This window comes from Monomorium pharaonis, chromosome 11 (assembly GCF_013373865.1).
Source record: "Monomorium pharaonis isolate MP-MQ-018 chromosome 11, ASM1337386v2, whole genome shotgun sequence".
Lineage (NCBI taxonomy): Eukaryota > Metazoa > Arthropoda > Insecta > Hymenoptera > Formicidae > Monomorium > Monomorium pharaonis.
Genome location: NC_050477.1, coordinates 8,072,987 through 8,087,550, shown reverse-complemented (window position 1 = coordinate 8,087,550; position 14,564 = coordinate 8,072,987). Strand labels below are relative to the sequence as shown.

The following is a 14,564-nucleotide window of genomic DNA, read 5'->3' as shown; positions in this document are numbered from 1 at the left end:
GTTTTACGCAAAAAATAAATAACATTAACAGATTTTTTACAATTTATTATATTCATAGTCAATGATTTATTGACGGTGTTACATAATGATCCATATATAAATTGTTTGTGCCCGAATTTATCTTATGTATTATATGTATATGTAGATATAATATAAACTAATATTAATTACAATTAATGATTAATTATTGTTAATTAAAAAATTTAACACTATAGTGCATAAAATAGTATGCATATTAGTATATAAAATTAAATACAACTTTTACTTATGCCATTCCGAGAATGATAAGTTTGCTACCTGAATTTATGAATTGTATTTTATTTTTTTGGGGGACATGTACCATTCTTTTCCATGTTTATATTAATAACAAAATATCGATTAATGTTAACAAAACTAACAAAAGGGCAATCATAATTTACTTAAAAAATTAAAATTTCAAAAAATTAAGGGGCCAATATAAAAATTTCATAGAAATTTTAACAATTAATTTTAAACCTTTTAATTAGAGATTTATTCAAAAATAAAAGCAAAACACTCATATTTTTAAAAAATTATAAGTGTGCAAATATACATTGATATGGATCATTATGATATCTAAATTCAGTATTCAAAAGTTTCTCTATAGAAAGTATGAAGATGGCGTGTTGACAGAGAAACTGTACAACATGAGTCATTTTGTGTTTTCTTTCTTTTCACCAAGCGTTGATTGAACAGAGACGACTACACATATAGATGGCTTTTCGTCACATAGTTTCTTTACTTATTGGTAGAATCACCCTAAAGTTCAAATACTTGATGTAGATATATATGTTATTGCACAGGAAAGATTTAACACTACGATTTTTAGTAACAACTAGTGACCCTTATACAAGTTTACAATCTTTTCTCAAGATTTCAAAACAATTCGTCAGCCTCAGAAGTTTGTGAAAGCCCTTTCATTGCAGAATTTCATACAGGTTAGGTTTTCTAAAAATGTTTTCTTATAAAATACTACAAAGCGTGTTTTAATATTGCCTTCATATAGAACATTGTGAGCCAAATCGTGTAACATCGAAATGCTCGTAGCTTTAATTTAATGCAAAATCGAGGGTTCTATGATGTGTACCGACTCACTAAATGGATAGCATCGTGAGCCACGTGGCCACGTGGCCGGAGTAGTTTGTTCGTTATTGCTACAACGACTCGGCTTGCATGTTGCCGCACGCGGTTCGCGGATCGTGCCTCGTGGCTCGTAATTCGTGATTCGTCATTCTGCTTTATTATTGATAAATAAATCGCGAATCAAATGGGCTTGCTAAACCACGAGTCAACAAGCCACATTGTTAGATCATTTGATTTGTCAATGTTTTTCAAACTTATTCAAATTAGAGTTATGTTTGCAACCTGCAAATATAAATGACAAGCATAGATGATAATACTAAATGACGCAAGATCTCTGTAATTAGTTATAACTAATATTGCTTGTTAATTTGCGAATTCAACGAATGGCGAATATTCATAAGTAAGCTATGAGCCACGTGCTGTGTGACCCTTTAAGGTGCATCCACATTGTCGAATTAAATCTCAAGCCAAATTGCAATTGTGAACTAAGCATGTTTGTAAAATATCAGTAAAATGACTACTGATTCAAATTCGTTGACGAACATATTCTTTAATCTTCAGGAAATTTACTCTCTAAAGTACAATCAGTGAAAAATCAGTGAAGTCAGTAGAAATATATAGATTTTTTATATAGTAGTAGACTTATAACTTATCAATAAAATAAATACACTGATCTTTCAGTAATAATATATTGAAGCCGAAATTACTAAAAGATGGTAAAATACTCACTAATTATCACAGTCATTTATTACTGCTAATCAATGATAATACAATGATTGTCATTTAAAGAGTAGAAAACATATGTTGTTAAAACATAATAATTTTTCAATTTGTAAAAAAAAAATAAGCGAGACAGAAGAATTAACAATTATTTTACATAAAATTTTAACAAGCTTATTTAAACAGTTCAATTAACTATAAAAAGTGAGAGATTTATACAGATATCTCTTTTTAGTATAGAGGGCATTTCTTTCTCAGATCTTTTAAGAAATACAAAAAAATTTTCCCGTTGTGATTACTAGTTTAAATTGTTGGTGACAATCTTTATTAATAATCTATGTCGAAATGAAATTCAAATTAGCAATGTACATATGTATATCATAATGATCAAATCAAATAAAATTCTTAAATATTCTTAATAAATTAAATATTATTTCGAGAAAGATAGCACGCGTAAGACAGAAATACGATTCTTAAAAGTTAAATAATAAATAATTTGGTAGAGTTCGATAACACAAATAGGTCTTATAATGTTAAGGACACGTAATTTTTACAAATAGAATAGCTAATCAGTAAGCTGTTATCGTATCGTCTACTAAAGAATTAAGTGTTAATTATGTAAACGTTTATAATATCTGCCATGTTGACTATATTATTAATTCATCTGTAAAATATATATCTCTATGATGTACGTCGGACAAAATTTAAAATTCTTTTATTTTCCGTAAGCTTGTCAAATAAATGTAAATATTTTAATTTGCTATATTAAAATCGTAGCAATGTTATTGAGTTTTCATTTTTCTAATTCTATGTTATTGCCATAATTATAGACCATAATAATAAATTGTAGCAGAAAATTTATTTTGTATATACATGATAAGCACTAATAGACGTTCTTACTTTAAAAATTGTATTCTATTTTTTTCTTCAAAATATATTTTTATTATTTTTCTATTCCGATCTTAATCTGATTTATATTTCCCTTTTTATCTAATCTTCTTTAGAATTTATCTTTTCACCGTTTTAAATAAAATATAAGCTGTCAGAAATAATATATTGTTATATTCTCCATTATTCAAACATTCAAAACAAACTCATCATTAATTTTTAATGTTATTAATTTCAGACACTAGGCTACATAGCAAGATATTAAATACAATTATTTGAATCAAGCAAAGTGATTCTACCCAAGTGTAGTAAAGGAAAAATCTGAATGTTTCACACTATGATGCCAACACTATGGATCATCGTCTTTATTACTTTAATTTCAGGTAAAGTAATTTACATCTAAACAAAAATAATGCTTTATAAATAAGTAAAATTTATTAATATAAAAATATATTTTTGTTTAAAAGCAACAGAATTTATTCATGTCCATTTCAATTTATATTTGACAAAATTAGTCCTTTAATATGTAAATAGTTATTACAAAAAAATTAATTTGTTAAAATAATAGATATAATTATTTTAAATATATCAATGAAGTAGAAAATCCTATACGGTTTGCATCAAATTTTAGTGATAAATATGATTTTTCTATTAATATAGTTATTCTACTAATTATGATTATATTTTTCTAATATAGATGCAGTAACGGAAAATATGACTGTATCACTAACAAATACATCAGTAACGGACATTTCAGATAAAAAAAACATTATAAAAGAATATAAAGATATCAATCCAAATAGATATGTATACTATAGAATATCAAATATCCTGAAATGGCCTAATTATTATTGGTTTGGTTCTGGTTTTGGATTTGGTGTTCTCATAATGTTAATTATAAATTCCAATTTATATTGTCACTTTTGGTAAATAGAATTCTTTCATGCATGCTTATATAATTTTTATCATTGATTAATTTGTATTATATATTTATATATTATATATTTCATGATATATTTTTATAATATATTTTTAAACTATTATAAATATATAGTTATATATCATATTTTTATAATAATTATATAATAAATTTTTATAATATATAAATATATTATAAAAAGTAAAATATAAAGCAAAATAATGCTAAATTTTTACTGCAAAATATTTTAGAAATATGCATTCAATTTTTACAACATGCAATTTTATATATAAATTAACATTAAATATCTTAAATATATTTGTCTATATTTTTATTTTATTTAGTGTTATTTCTTTTATATAATTCAATTTTGTCATTTGATCATATGTATATATGTATTTATATGAAGTATTTAGATAGTTATAAAAAGCTATAATTTTTACAAGATATTGTATTTCATTTTTTATTTTAAGGTATTTTAATTTTAAAATATTAAATATTATATAAAATATTCATTTTAATCTTACATATATACAATAATGAAATTAATCGACAGACGTAAATAAAACACATAATTACACGTACACATAGTAAAAAAGATCCAATTGCAAATTGCAAGTTTTTAAAAAATCTTTTCTATTTTACATCATTTATTTTAAATAAATAGTAAAACAACAAACTGCAATTACATTGCAAATTTTTATCAAGTTATTATTTACTATTGCAATGATTTACTTCATATGTACTTTATTACTTTCTAGATTCTTCATATACATATACAAAAATATTTAATTAAAAATATTTAATTTAATTAGGTGTCCTAATGCTCGTATCTCAAGATGCATCTGTAACTGCTTGAGAATTCTTTGGCATCGTTTCGGTATTTGGTTTCATCACTTTTGTCTTTGTAAATCACGTGAACAGGAATATTTTTTTCCGCGCTCAGAACAAAATATTGGAATTATCACAAGACAAAGGAGGCTTTCATCTCCAGAAATAAATAGAATTATTACAAGACAAGGAAACATAAATATATATAATGTAAGTAAACCATGTAATATGTGTGAATATACTTATATATTAATAAGAAATGAAACATGTCATGCGTGAAGTAAATAAGCGTAATTAAAAAGATTTTTAATTAAGATATTTAAATAGTTTACAATTTTTCTATATATAATTTTTATATTATATCATTCTCATTGCGTGTCTTGGTTATTATATATTTTGGTAACATTTTTCCTTATGTTATATCAATAGAAAAAGTCTAAAAAATGCTAAAACGTTTAGCATCGTACAATATATTTATATTAATTATAATAAATAACTATACGTACGTATGCAGTAACGTGTTACAAGTTAGTTTCAGTATTTTTTTTATTGTCGTAAAATTTTCTAATTTTCCTTTTTTTTAAACTGTAAGTTAAGTAATAAAAATAAATAAGTTATTTTTATAAACAACAAATTTCTTATCCTAGATACCACCATTGCCACGTGTTTCACGACACAAAAATGAGTCGCGATCTTCACAACAGTCACAACAGTCGACGTTTATTTCACAAGAGCTGCAAACTTCACAACAGTCCCAATTGCCATTACCTGTTTCACAACAGTCGTACATCCCACCAAAATTACCATTAGTTTCAGTTCCACAGCGATTACCAGGTAAGTATCGAGTTTAATTTTTAGAAACATTATTATCGAGACACATTAATATCAGCATATTGACTTCAAAATCAATCTTTCTTATTATCGCACACATAGAGCTTTCTCTCATTTTTCATTTTTTATAATTATTAGATATGCACAATTAATATTACTAATAATTAATTCTTTGTTCCAACTGTTATAGTCAATACCAGTCCTGCACCTATCACACCTTCCCCGACTGCTACAATAGTACGCACTACAACTCCCATAAAGACCATGATAGCTACATCAACTTCAACCAATTCTTCTGTTGTGTCAGTATAGCTTATTAAGTATAAATTTAAACTGTGCTATTATTATTAAAATGCATTCATATTTACATATTAAATTTAAAATTAATTCTTTTGTTTGCATTTTATATCATAAAGCCTTCTGACTTTCTTTATTCCTATTTTATCACTATTATAAAGTTTATTAATATTAGTAATTTTCTTTTTACAGTGATCCTGAAGAATATATAAATCCGCTGTTTAAATGTTAAATGGTTATACATTATTTTACACAAACCGTAAGATCTCTCACTAATTTGTGATAGTGCTGTCATAATGAATTATGAAGCGACTTTCAATCATGAAAATATATTTTTTATTACACATAACGTTCAGTATTAGCGATCTTCCCATATATGTAAAACAATCTAAAAAAATAATTTTAATATAATTTTAATTAATAAACATTAATTATATTGCATTTTATAAAAAATGAATTAATGTCAAGTTACTTTACTATGATAGCGTAATTTAAATATTTAAAGAATATATTTTGTACAACTTTTATACATTGAATAATGGAAAAAAATAAATAAAATAAAATCTAGTATAAGAAAACTATCTTTGAAATTAAAAAACTTTGTAAGCAAGGCTTGGTTTTCAAATATTCGAAGATTATTCAGAATTCTTGGTATTCTAATTTCTTGGACTATATCTGAAATTTATTTAAAAAATAATTTAGATGAACAAAAATAAAGAATTGATTAAACCTTTAAAGTAATTTCCCCATAAGTGCATCGACCCATAGAGCCTCTTTATGACCAGGTACGATGTTATCTATGCGACAAGGCTAACGAGTTGTCTCCGATCCTTCGCGCTATTGCTCTTTATTACGATTGGCCTCTCCCTCCGCCTTTCGCCGACGATCGCGGGAACTCTATCGCGAGCCGTTTCCGTGTTCTGGACCACCGGGCGAGGGTATTATCTCGGAATAGCACCGGTCGCTGCCTATAACTACCTCGCGAGCGGGATCGGCTCGTGCGCGCGGTCGGCTTTGACAACGGTAAGTATCGCCGTCGGTCTGCGATAACACGAAGAAGGCGCGCGATATCTTGCTGTGGAGGGGTTGAAAGGGAGTTCACTCTCTTCCTCTCTTTCTTCGGCAAATCTCAGATTCAGCTCAAAGAATATGCTCCGCTTCAGGGCGATTCCGGATAGTATAAGATCGGATATCGTACAAGCTAATGGAACAAGACGACGATTTAAAGCGTCGAATCGGCTGATTAGACACTTGCGGTCTCGCCCTGATAGAATACAGCGCGGGCTGCGGTTAAGCGTTCGCTTCGTTGATCATTTAAACGTTTATCTTCAACGCTAGATTTTTTTCTTTTTTATTTTTATAACTCGATCTCAATATATTCTTACAAACGATGTAGCGAGCATACAAATTTGTTTTAAAGACCTCATTAGAATTTTCTTTCTTTCTTTCATAATACCGCAAATCTCTAAATTGAAATCTATTCATTTCTCAAGCACCTTTTCGTTTCATGAAATGTATAAAGATCAAAATCGAAAGATGCGAGATCATTGCGAGCGCGGACTTCTAATTCCTCAGTTGGACAAAAACTGCGATCTACTTTGCTTTTCTCTCTGATGCAGCTAAGACAAAAAATAAATTATGTTTATCTTCCCGAATAAAAACCAAAAAAAAGTTTATATTGTAAAGGCGCATCAATTAATTTTTACCTGTAAAACACGATAAATTATCGTGCTAGTTGAGCGTACGTACGGAATACCATTTCCGTCGTTGGCCGACTGGACGATGGTCGGAGCGAAGGTGCATGTACGACGGGTTCATCGACAATTTTATACCCGGTGGTTCATGTGAGGCCAAAGGCTAGCGAGTTATTAGCAGAAAATTACCGAGCGCTCGCGGTCTATTACGCGATACACGCCGAAGTGTCGCGCTTCGTCTCGGGGCCGTGAGAGAGTGATGCTTCGGGTATCCCGTACCGTGCCGCAGCCGGGAGCACAAGAACACAGCCCGTTTCCAGCCACAACCATCAATCGACGCGGGATCTGATCGTCCGGTATCGAACGCAATGTCAGTCATTATCGATGACGACAACGCGATGTCGAATAGACATTGCGGCTAATCCGGTCTATGTCCTCTTTACTCATGCGCGATAAGACTTTCGAAAATCCGAAATTCTGCGATTACAGAAAAGAAATGGCCGTTCATTGAGAGAGAATTTTTCAAACAAACGATCTCGAGTAATCTTATTTTCTGTTACTCACAAAAATTATTCTCTAAATCTGAGTTGGTTAAATCTTACTCATTTGCAGTGCTTATAACTGTAATAATCAATGACTATTTACTGATTTTCAGTGATTAAGGGGAGATATTCTCACCGACTGTTCTAAAAACTAATATACATATATCACTAGTATAAGCTACGAGTATAGTACTGAAATAAGAACTGTCATTAGTGAATAATATACATTAATTAAAGAATACTATTGTTGTCCAAAGATTTAAACTCACGAATACAAAAGTTCAATGTATATATGAATATAACTAATATTCATGTGCAATGTTTTCAAATCAATCTGCTGTTCGCTCGCGTACATCAGCAGAAAATATTCCCCGTCGCGGAATACCTTCGGTATGTCCTCGAGTACCCTCTTTTCCCGCCCGGAGGAAATCGTCGACCGGTGGAATCTCGTCCACTGACATTCCGATCCCGCATGTGTGCAGCAACGCAAGGCATTTCGCGCATACCGCTCGTGATATAACTGTGCCTCTAGAAGCCGCCCTTTTATTTTTCTCCCCCTCTCTCCTTCTCTCTGTTTTTCTTCTCCGAATGCAAATTGCACGACCAGTTGACGCAGTGACTTCGCTGGATTTGCGGTTTGGGACAGTCACGCTACGTGACGATCCGACCTATTACGTTCAACGCTTCTCTTCCGGGTACGCCATAAATTTGTTTTTATCGCGATGCAACGTGATATCGGCAGTCCGATCTCGAGCATCACGTAAATTATTAATGCAAAAGCCACTCTTGTCTACCATTACGCATTACCAAATAAGAATAAAACTTCTAAATGCGCACAACTTTTATTGACACTTTTCATGCCGTATGCACTTAAGGACGCATTCACATTAGAAGCGAAAAACAGAATTCAGAAAAACAGAATCAGAAATGCAAATTGCACTGTCCATATATTCTTACCAATGATAGAATTTTATTTTTCACATTCTGCTTTTCCGAATGTTAATGTGAATGTGTTCTTATTTCTATACACTGATGAATCATTAATCGAGGTTTTTTTTTTAATATACGCTAGTGTAGGAATTACAACAATCTTACCCAATCGGGTAAGAATACTCGGTAATAGGATTGTCCGCATTAAATCCCCAAAAATTTTTGCACCTAAAACAAGATAAATATATATTCTCACGTTGGAGAAAAAGAAAACGAAGATGCCGAGTACAAAAAGTGCATATGTAACGCAAACAAATCTACTACCATTGGCCTAGTAAGTTTACCTGGCTAAGGTTGTGATTCACATACACTAGTCTAAAAAGGATCCATTAAGAAAAAGAATTCGATTAATGAATACTCCTCCTTTCCCCTCTATACTCTTATAGATCTTTTTCATTTTTTTATCATTATAGCTTCTGAAACTTTTAAATTAACTCTATAACATAAAATATTATAATAATGAGATGTCCCAAGATTACCGGTCTTGCTTTTAACAGATCCCGACAATGGAAAGTGAATGAACGCAATTATGTCCCGGTATCAAAAGATACGAAGAAAAAATCGCGTAATCTTGTAGCAGCTGATAAGTTAGCATGAGAGCGTACGATAAATCGACGTCGAGATGTAATTTCTGTGCGACGCGCAGTATCTCTCACAAAGTAGAAAATGATAAGTCATCCGCATGCCCGGATGGAGAGAGGAATCTCCGCGCGGCACAAATAGAAGCTCTCTTCCTGTTTTCTCCTCTCTTCCGCTCACTAACCGCTAAGTTGATACTGGTTTCGAAGAATCGCGCACGGGAATAACGAGAGTTACTAAGGTGACCCTTATCACTGTCGCCGAAAAATCCCTCTCATTTAATCACGATCATTAATCGCGTCTTTATCGTACAGAATCGCATCGGGAGTCTATGCGTTCGATATCAACGCATAGTCCAACGTCCTCTCTCGCCTCTGGCCTCGCGGTTGGCTGCATTTGCGGTATGTGCAAATGCTTGGCGATGTCACGAGGAGTAACTTCGTTAGGTCTTCGCCGGCATTCGCCGGTGAATTTTTTCCCCGATAAGATCGTGCAGGCCGATTAGCCGCGGAGAACGCGAACGAACACCTGTAACGAACGCGGCTCGGTCGCGCGTTCCTCGGTGTCCGGCCGAGTCATGCCGATTCTCCGGTTTGATCCTGCGGTGCCGGTTGGTCGCGGTACGTCGTGATCCTGCCGCGTCATAGACATTAAACGACAGCGATAGCGATTTCAATATACGAGGGCTTCTCACAAGTGCCCGATAGCTCGCAATCTCCTATGCGAAACGCGAATAGCCGTTCGCGTAAAAAGCGCCGACAAATCAGCGCATCTGAATAAACAATTACGCTCGGTCGCGGACCATCGGCAACGATCAGATCCTGTCGCCTGCACTTTGCGATCGTGCGCGCATCGCGGAGCGGACGCTCTCGCAAGTGCGATCACGTCTCGCCGTCGATTTCGCAAACGTTATAACGGCGCGGCAGGGGGATAATAAACCGTCTCCGCGGTGACGATCGAGTCACGCGAGTAGTACGCGGAAAAGTTAGCGCGCGCGGAAAACGCGACCACCCGCGGCGCGTTACGACCGCGCGAGTAGGCGTCACTCCGCTTCGCGTCGACTGCAGCACACGCTCGAGCGACAGGCAGGACGGACGATGTGGGAGAACCGGTGCGCTGCGCCGATGGTACACCCGCCGACGCTCTCTCAGAAGCAACACTTTCTCTCTCATCCAATCCTGAGGACACCCGTCGACCCAATTCGCGCACCGCGTTGCATCGCACTCACCGTCCAGATGTCCGTGATTAGGAAAGTCGCACGGATGGCTCTCGATTTTCGCAACGACGAGATCCGCAGGGGGGAGGCTCGTTGAAAAGAAAACAGTAGTATTTCTATAATTGTGTTATATTTTTTCGCAAATTTCTCTGACTATATAAACGTATACTTTACAAACCCTTCATTTGCGAAAACTTATCTTTTATTTAAATCACAGTCTATTTCTTTCTCAATACTGAAAAAACTAGATACTTAAAGGTATAGAATTAAATAAGATAATCTTGCAAGGCAGTCTATTTAAAGCAGACTTAAGAAAATATAACGTGTATTTAAAGAAAAGGTAGATACAGCTTGGAGAGAGTGAAGAATGTCACTCTTGATGCGCTAGCGAATGCGTTGATATCCGAGAACGCATTTGTGACTAATTAATCCGATTAATTTAATCTCATGGGAGGCATTTTATCCGGTCGTTTACGCGAGTCGCCACCGACGTGGCGAGAAATTACTGCGAAATGATAGGTTCCCACGGATTCCTTCGTGCGGCAACCTACGTAAACTGCGCTAACCACTTCTCGATCATGTTATAATTCGTTCTACTGCCTTCGAAAAGTCGTATAATTAATGACAAACACACGCTCGATTATTATTGCAACGTCTCGCGTAATGTCTACCTTATCACGCCGCATTATCGCTCACGTCAAATATCAAAGCAAAATAACACACCGCGTTATACGCCGCTCGCGTTAAACGACCGTCGCAAACCGTCTCAAATTTGAACTGTACGTTGCATGTGCCGCATGCCCCACGTACAGCACCAAGTATAATTCATATACATTTTCCGTTTAATCTTTAACTATCACGATTACATTTGCGCAATCTACGGTGTAGTCGATTCGATTCAAGTAATAAATCTAAGCTCGAAAAATAGCATTAACTTCATTTTAAATTAATTACATTTTTTCAGTATTTTATTCGTAAAAAAAAACCACTCGTATTAAAAGAACAAATTCGTGGAATGTTGCGCGACGAGCGACTCGAAGCACATGAACACGTGCCGAAGCATCACATTTTTTTCCCTGGCCGAGAAGAAATGAGAAAGTTCGACACGCGTGTTAATTACCGTTGATGTACGTGTAATAATTCGCAGGATCCTAAGCACGTGCACACGCCGACTGACTAACCGACCGATCTGTCAGGACGTCTCTGCCACATTAATTTATCGGTCCGCCTACGTAAGTCGGGATTCCATTAGTATAGCTTATTAATAGCGAGTCCGCTTCAGGTGAGCACGTGAGCGCGGGTTACACCGATCGGACGACGCATCGATCATGCATACATGCATGCATGCATGCGTGCGTGCTCTCACCAAGTGACGTATTTGTATACGGATACTCCGAAACATTCATCTTTCGCGAATTGGTACAACTTTGTTTCACAACGCGCCATTAAAAACGTGAACTCTCGATAAGATGGATTTATTTACGAGTTAACTGTTACAACGACATTGGGAAAACGAAGAGGAAGGGAAAGATAGAGAAGAAAAAGAAGAAGAGGAAAAGAACATGCTCTGCGAATTAAATTAATCGCGGATATCACTTGGAATTAATTGGCGCGACCGAGTTGAAGTGGCATTCCGGCAGTGCGATTAGATTCCTCGAATGCATCACATGTCGATACTGCTCCACATATTCTCCCTTGTATGCGATCGAAACCTCGACAATCACGTGTAATTCTGAAATCGGAGAACAGCAATAGTATTTGCTGCATTGAAAAGTAAACAATAACAAACGCAAGATTTCCCTTTTAAAAGGCAGATTCTCTTCGTTATTCTCGTCTCTTCGTCTTGTAAAATATTACTTTTCTCTGCCAACAAAATGTCATATGTAAAGTGTACTCGGATTTTCTATGTATGAATTTTAACAAGGTGTTCTATGAGATAAAAAATTTAAAAAAGTTGAATAAACATATGTGTTAAAAATATGAAATCGCAGTTGCGTCGATAATTGGTTCGTCTCTTGACGTAACTTGTGTTCAATAAACTGGTATTCTCTATTTGAAACGATGCGGCACAATGATGAACATTAAGTGACATCACTGTAAGTGATACATCAATCGAAGATGTTTATCTTGTCCGTTTCTTTTAGTCGTGTTTACTCTTTGAAACGATTGCATTCAATATTATATCGATACCAAGCTTGTATTGACATAAACAGATGGTATTTTGAAATGCAAACTTAAGTGAAAAGTTTTCTTGCAGATTTCATATTCTATAACTTTTTTTCTTATTTTTCAGCTCATAGAATATAATATTACAGTTTGTACAAAAAATCTCGAAATTCTGTATGCGAATTTATTTGATCTTTAACCGCGTAAAACTATTAATCATCCAAACGTATACAATGCTGTTGTCGCAAAAAAAGTATATTTTAATATATCGATAAAAAGTCAATTGCATTGCACCTTCGTTTAGACATGTTAGATTGCAATACAATATAACTTCGATCAAAGATCAAAACTGTCATAGTCTTTTGGGCATAATTCAGTATTGTAAATAAAAGAAAAGGTACTTTATGCAAATTGTGACAATCAAATATAGAAATGTGTTTATGTGCGTCTACGATATTAAAATTGGAATCAAAATTCTATTGGAATTCTATCTTTTAATCCCCGCAGCGCGTACAAAGTAACTCAGCGTTACGGTATCGTATTGATTAACGTCGATCGGTAGTGCGGCGCGACCCGGAAATCGCATCCTTGGCATTAAGCGGCGACCGCTGACTGTGGCTAAGAAGGAAAAGGAAAAGGAAAACGATTAGAGAAGGCTCCCGTCGCGAGGAGAAGCAATATCATTAGCACGTCTGCTTGCGAACGGTTATTTATGCGATAAGAAAGCGGGCACGATGTTCCACGATCGATGAACGACGGCAAGGAGACGCGCTGTCGGATCCAAGTTCAAAAAAATGTAGAAAAGAGCTGCCGCAAAGCTACGCGGCGAACATTTCACGCGAGGTGTCCACGAGATCAAGCCAATTAATTTCCTCCTAGCGCGCGCCTCCACTTTTTTCACCGAGCTTCACGCCATCTTCGGACTTTTTCTCCGCCGGCTAATTAGCAATGCGCGGCATCAGCTCACCGCGTCCTTTGATGTTTACGATTGAAAAGATGCTTACGTAGATTAGCGTCGTTGCGCGGCAATAATCCCAAATCGATAACGACGACACTTTTGCCTTTTTCGCCGTAATCGCGATCGTGTCTCACGCAAAGCCACTCCTCTACGCAAATCACGCAATAAATTGAGCAACGATGACGCCGCGTTATCACCGGAACTCCGCGATCCGCAATAAGTTACGCGATCCGCTACAATGTCCCCCGAGATTATAATTAGCAGAGATAATACCTTAGCTTTCCATAAAATCAATCTCTGGAAAAGCGGTGCACTATTCGTTTCAGCTTTGAAAAAAATATTCGATTTATGATCATATTTGTCACGATCGGACTGGCGATTGCATGTTTTACAGTTGTGCAAGAAATTTCTGCAGGAAAATAAACGCAAAAAGAACCCAGATTTAAACCGTGATACGGTAATCCGCGGCCGCGTATGACTGGCTCAAGACTAAGTAGCCAGTTAAAGATAATCAGTATCGTATACCTGGTTATTAATTGGACGCGCGACGACGACGGTTACGAGGCGCGGTTCGGCTTGATAAAAGAAGCAATGCGGGAGAATACCGCGGACACCGACGGTTGCGCTAATCTTAATCGCGGAAATGGTTAGACTTTTCAACGCCGCAACACGAAAGATGCGCGGAGAGAAGAAAGTTAGAATTACAGTTTATGTGTGTCTTAGTGTGTAAACTCTACTAGAACATGCGTAGCATGCAGGATGAATTTATAAAATAATCTTGAGACATATTTAACTTATAACGCTGAAATGTGTGTGCATAAGTGAAATATTT

The 14,564-nt window shown here is 34.9% G+C and overlaps 1 protein-coding gene across 2 annotated transcripts; it reads left to right on the top strand.

Annotated features, from left to right (window-relative positions):
• The first annotated feature begins 337 nt into the window (after positions 1-337).
• Positions 338-11,047, top strand: LOC118647954. Of its 2 annotated transcripts, XM_036294060.1 has the most exons (6): positions 338-956; positions 2,948-3,635; positions 4,444-4,669; positions 5,107-5,293; positions 5,481-5,592; positions 5,780-11,047. In XM_036294060.1, the coding sequence occupies exons 2-6, from the start codon at positions 3,424-3,426 to the stop codon at positions 5,817-5,819; spliced, it is 777 nt and encodes a 258-aa protein (XP_036149953.1). In that variant the 5' UTR covers positions 338-956; positions 2,948-3,423; the 3' UTR covers positions 5,820-11,047. The 2 variants fall into 2 exon arrangements, with proteins under 2 accessions (XP_036149953.1, XP_036149952.1); XM_036294059.1 differs by having other exon boundaries at positions 338-3,635.
• Positions 11,048-14,564: the final 3,517 nt, after the last annotated feature.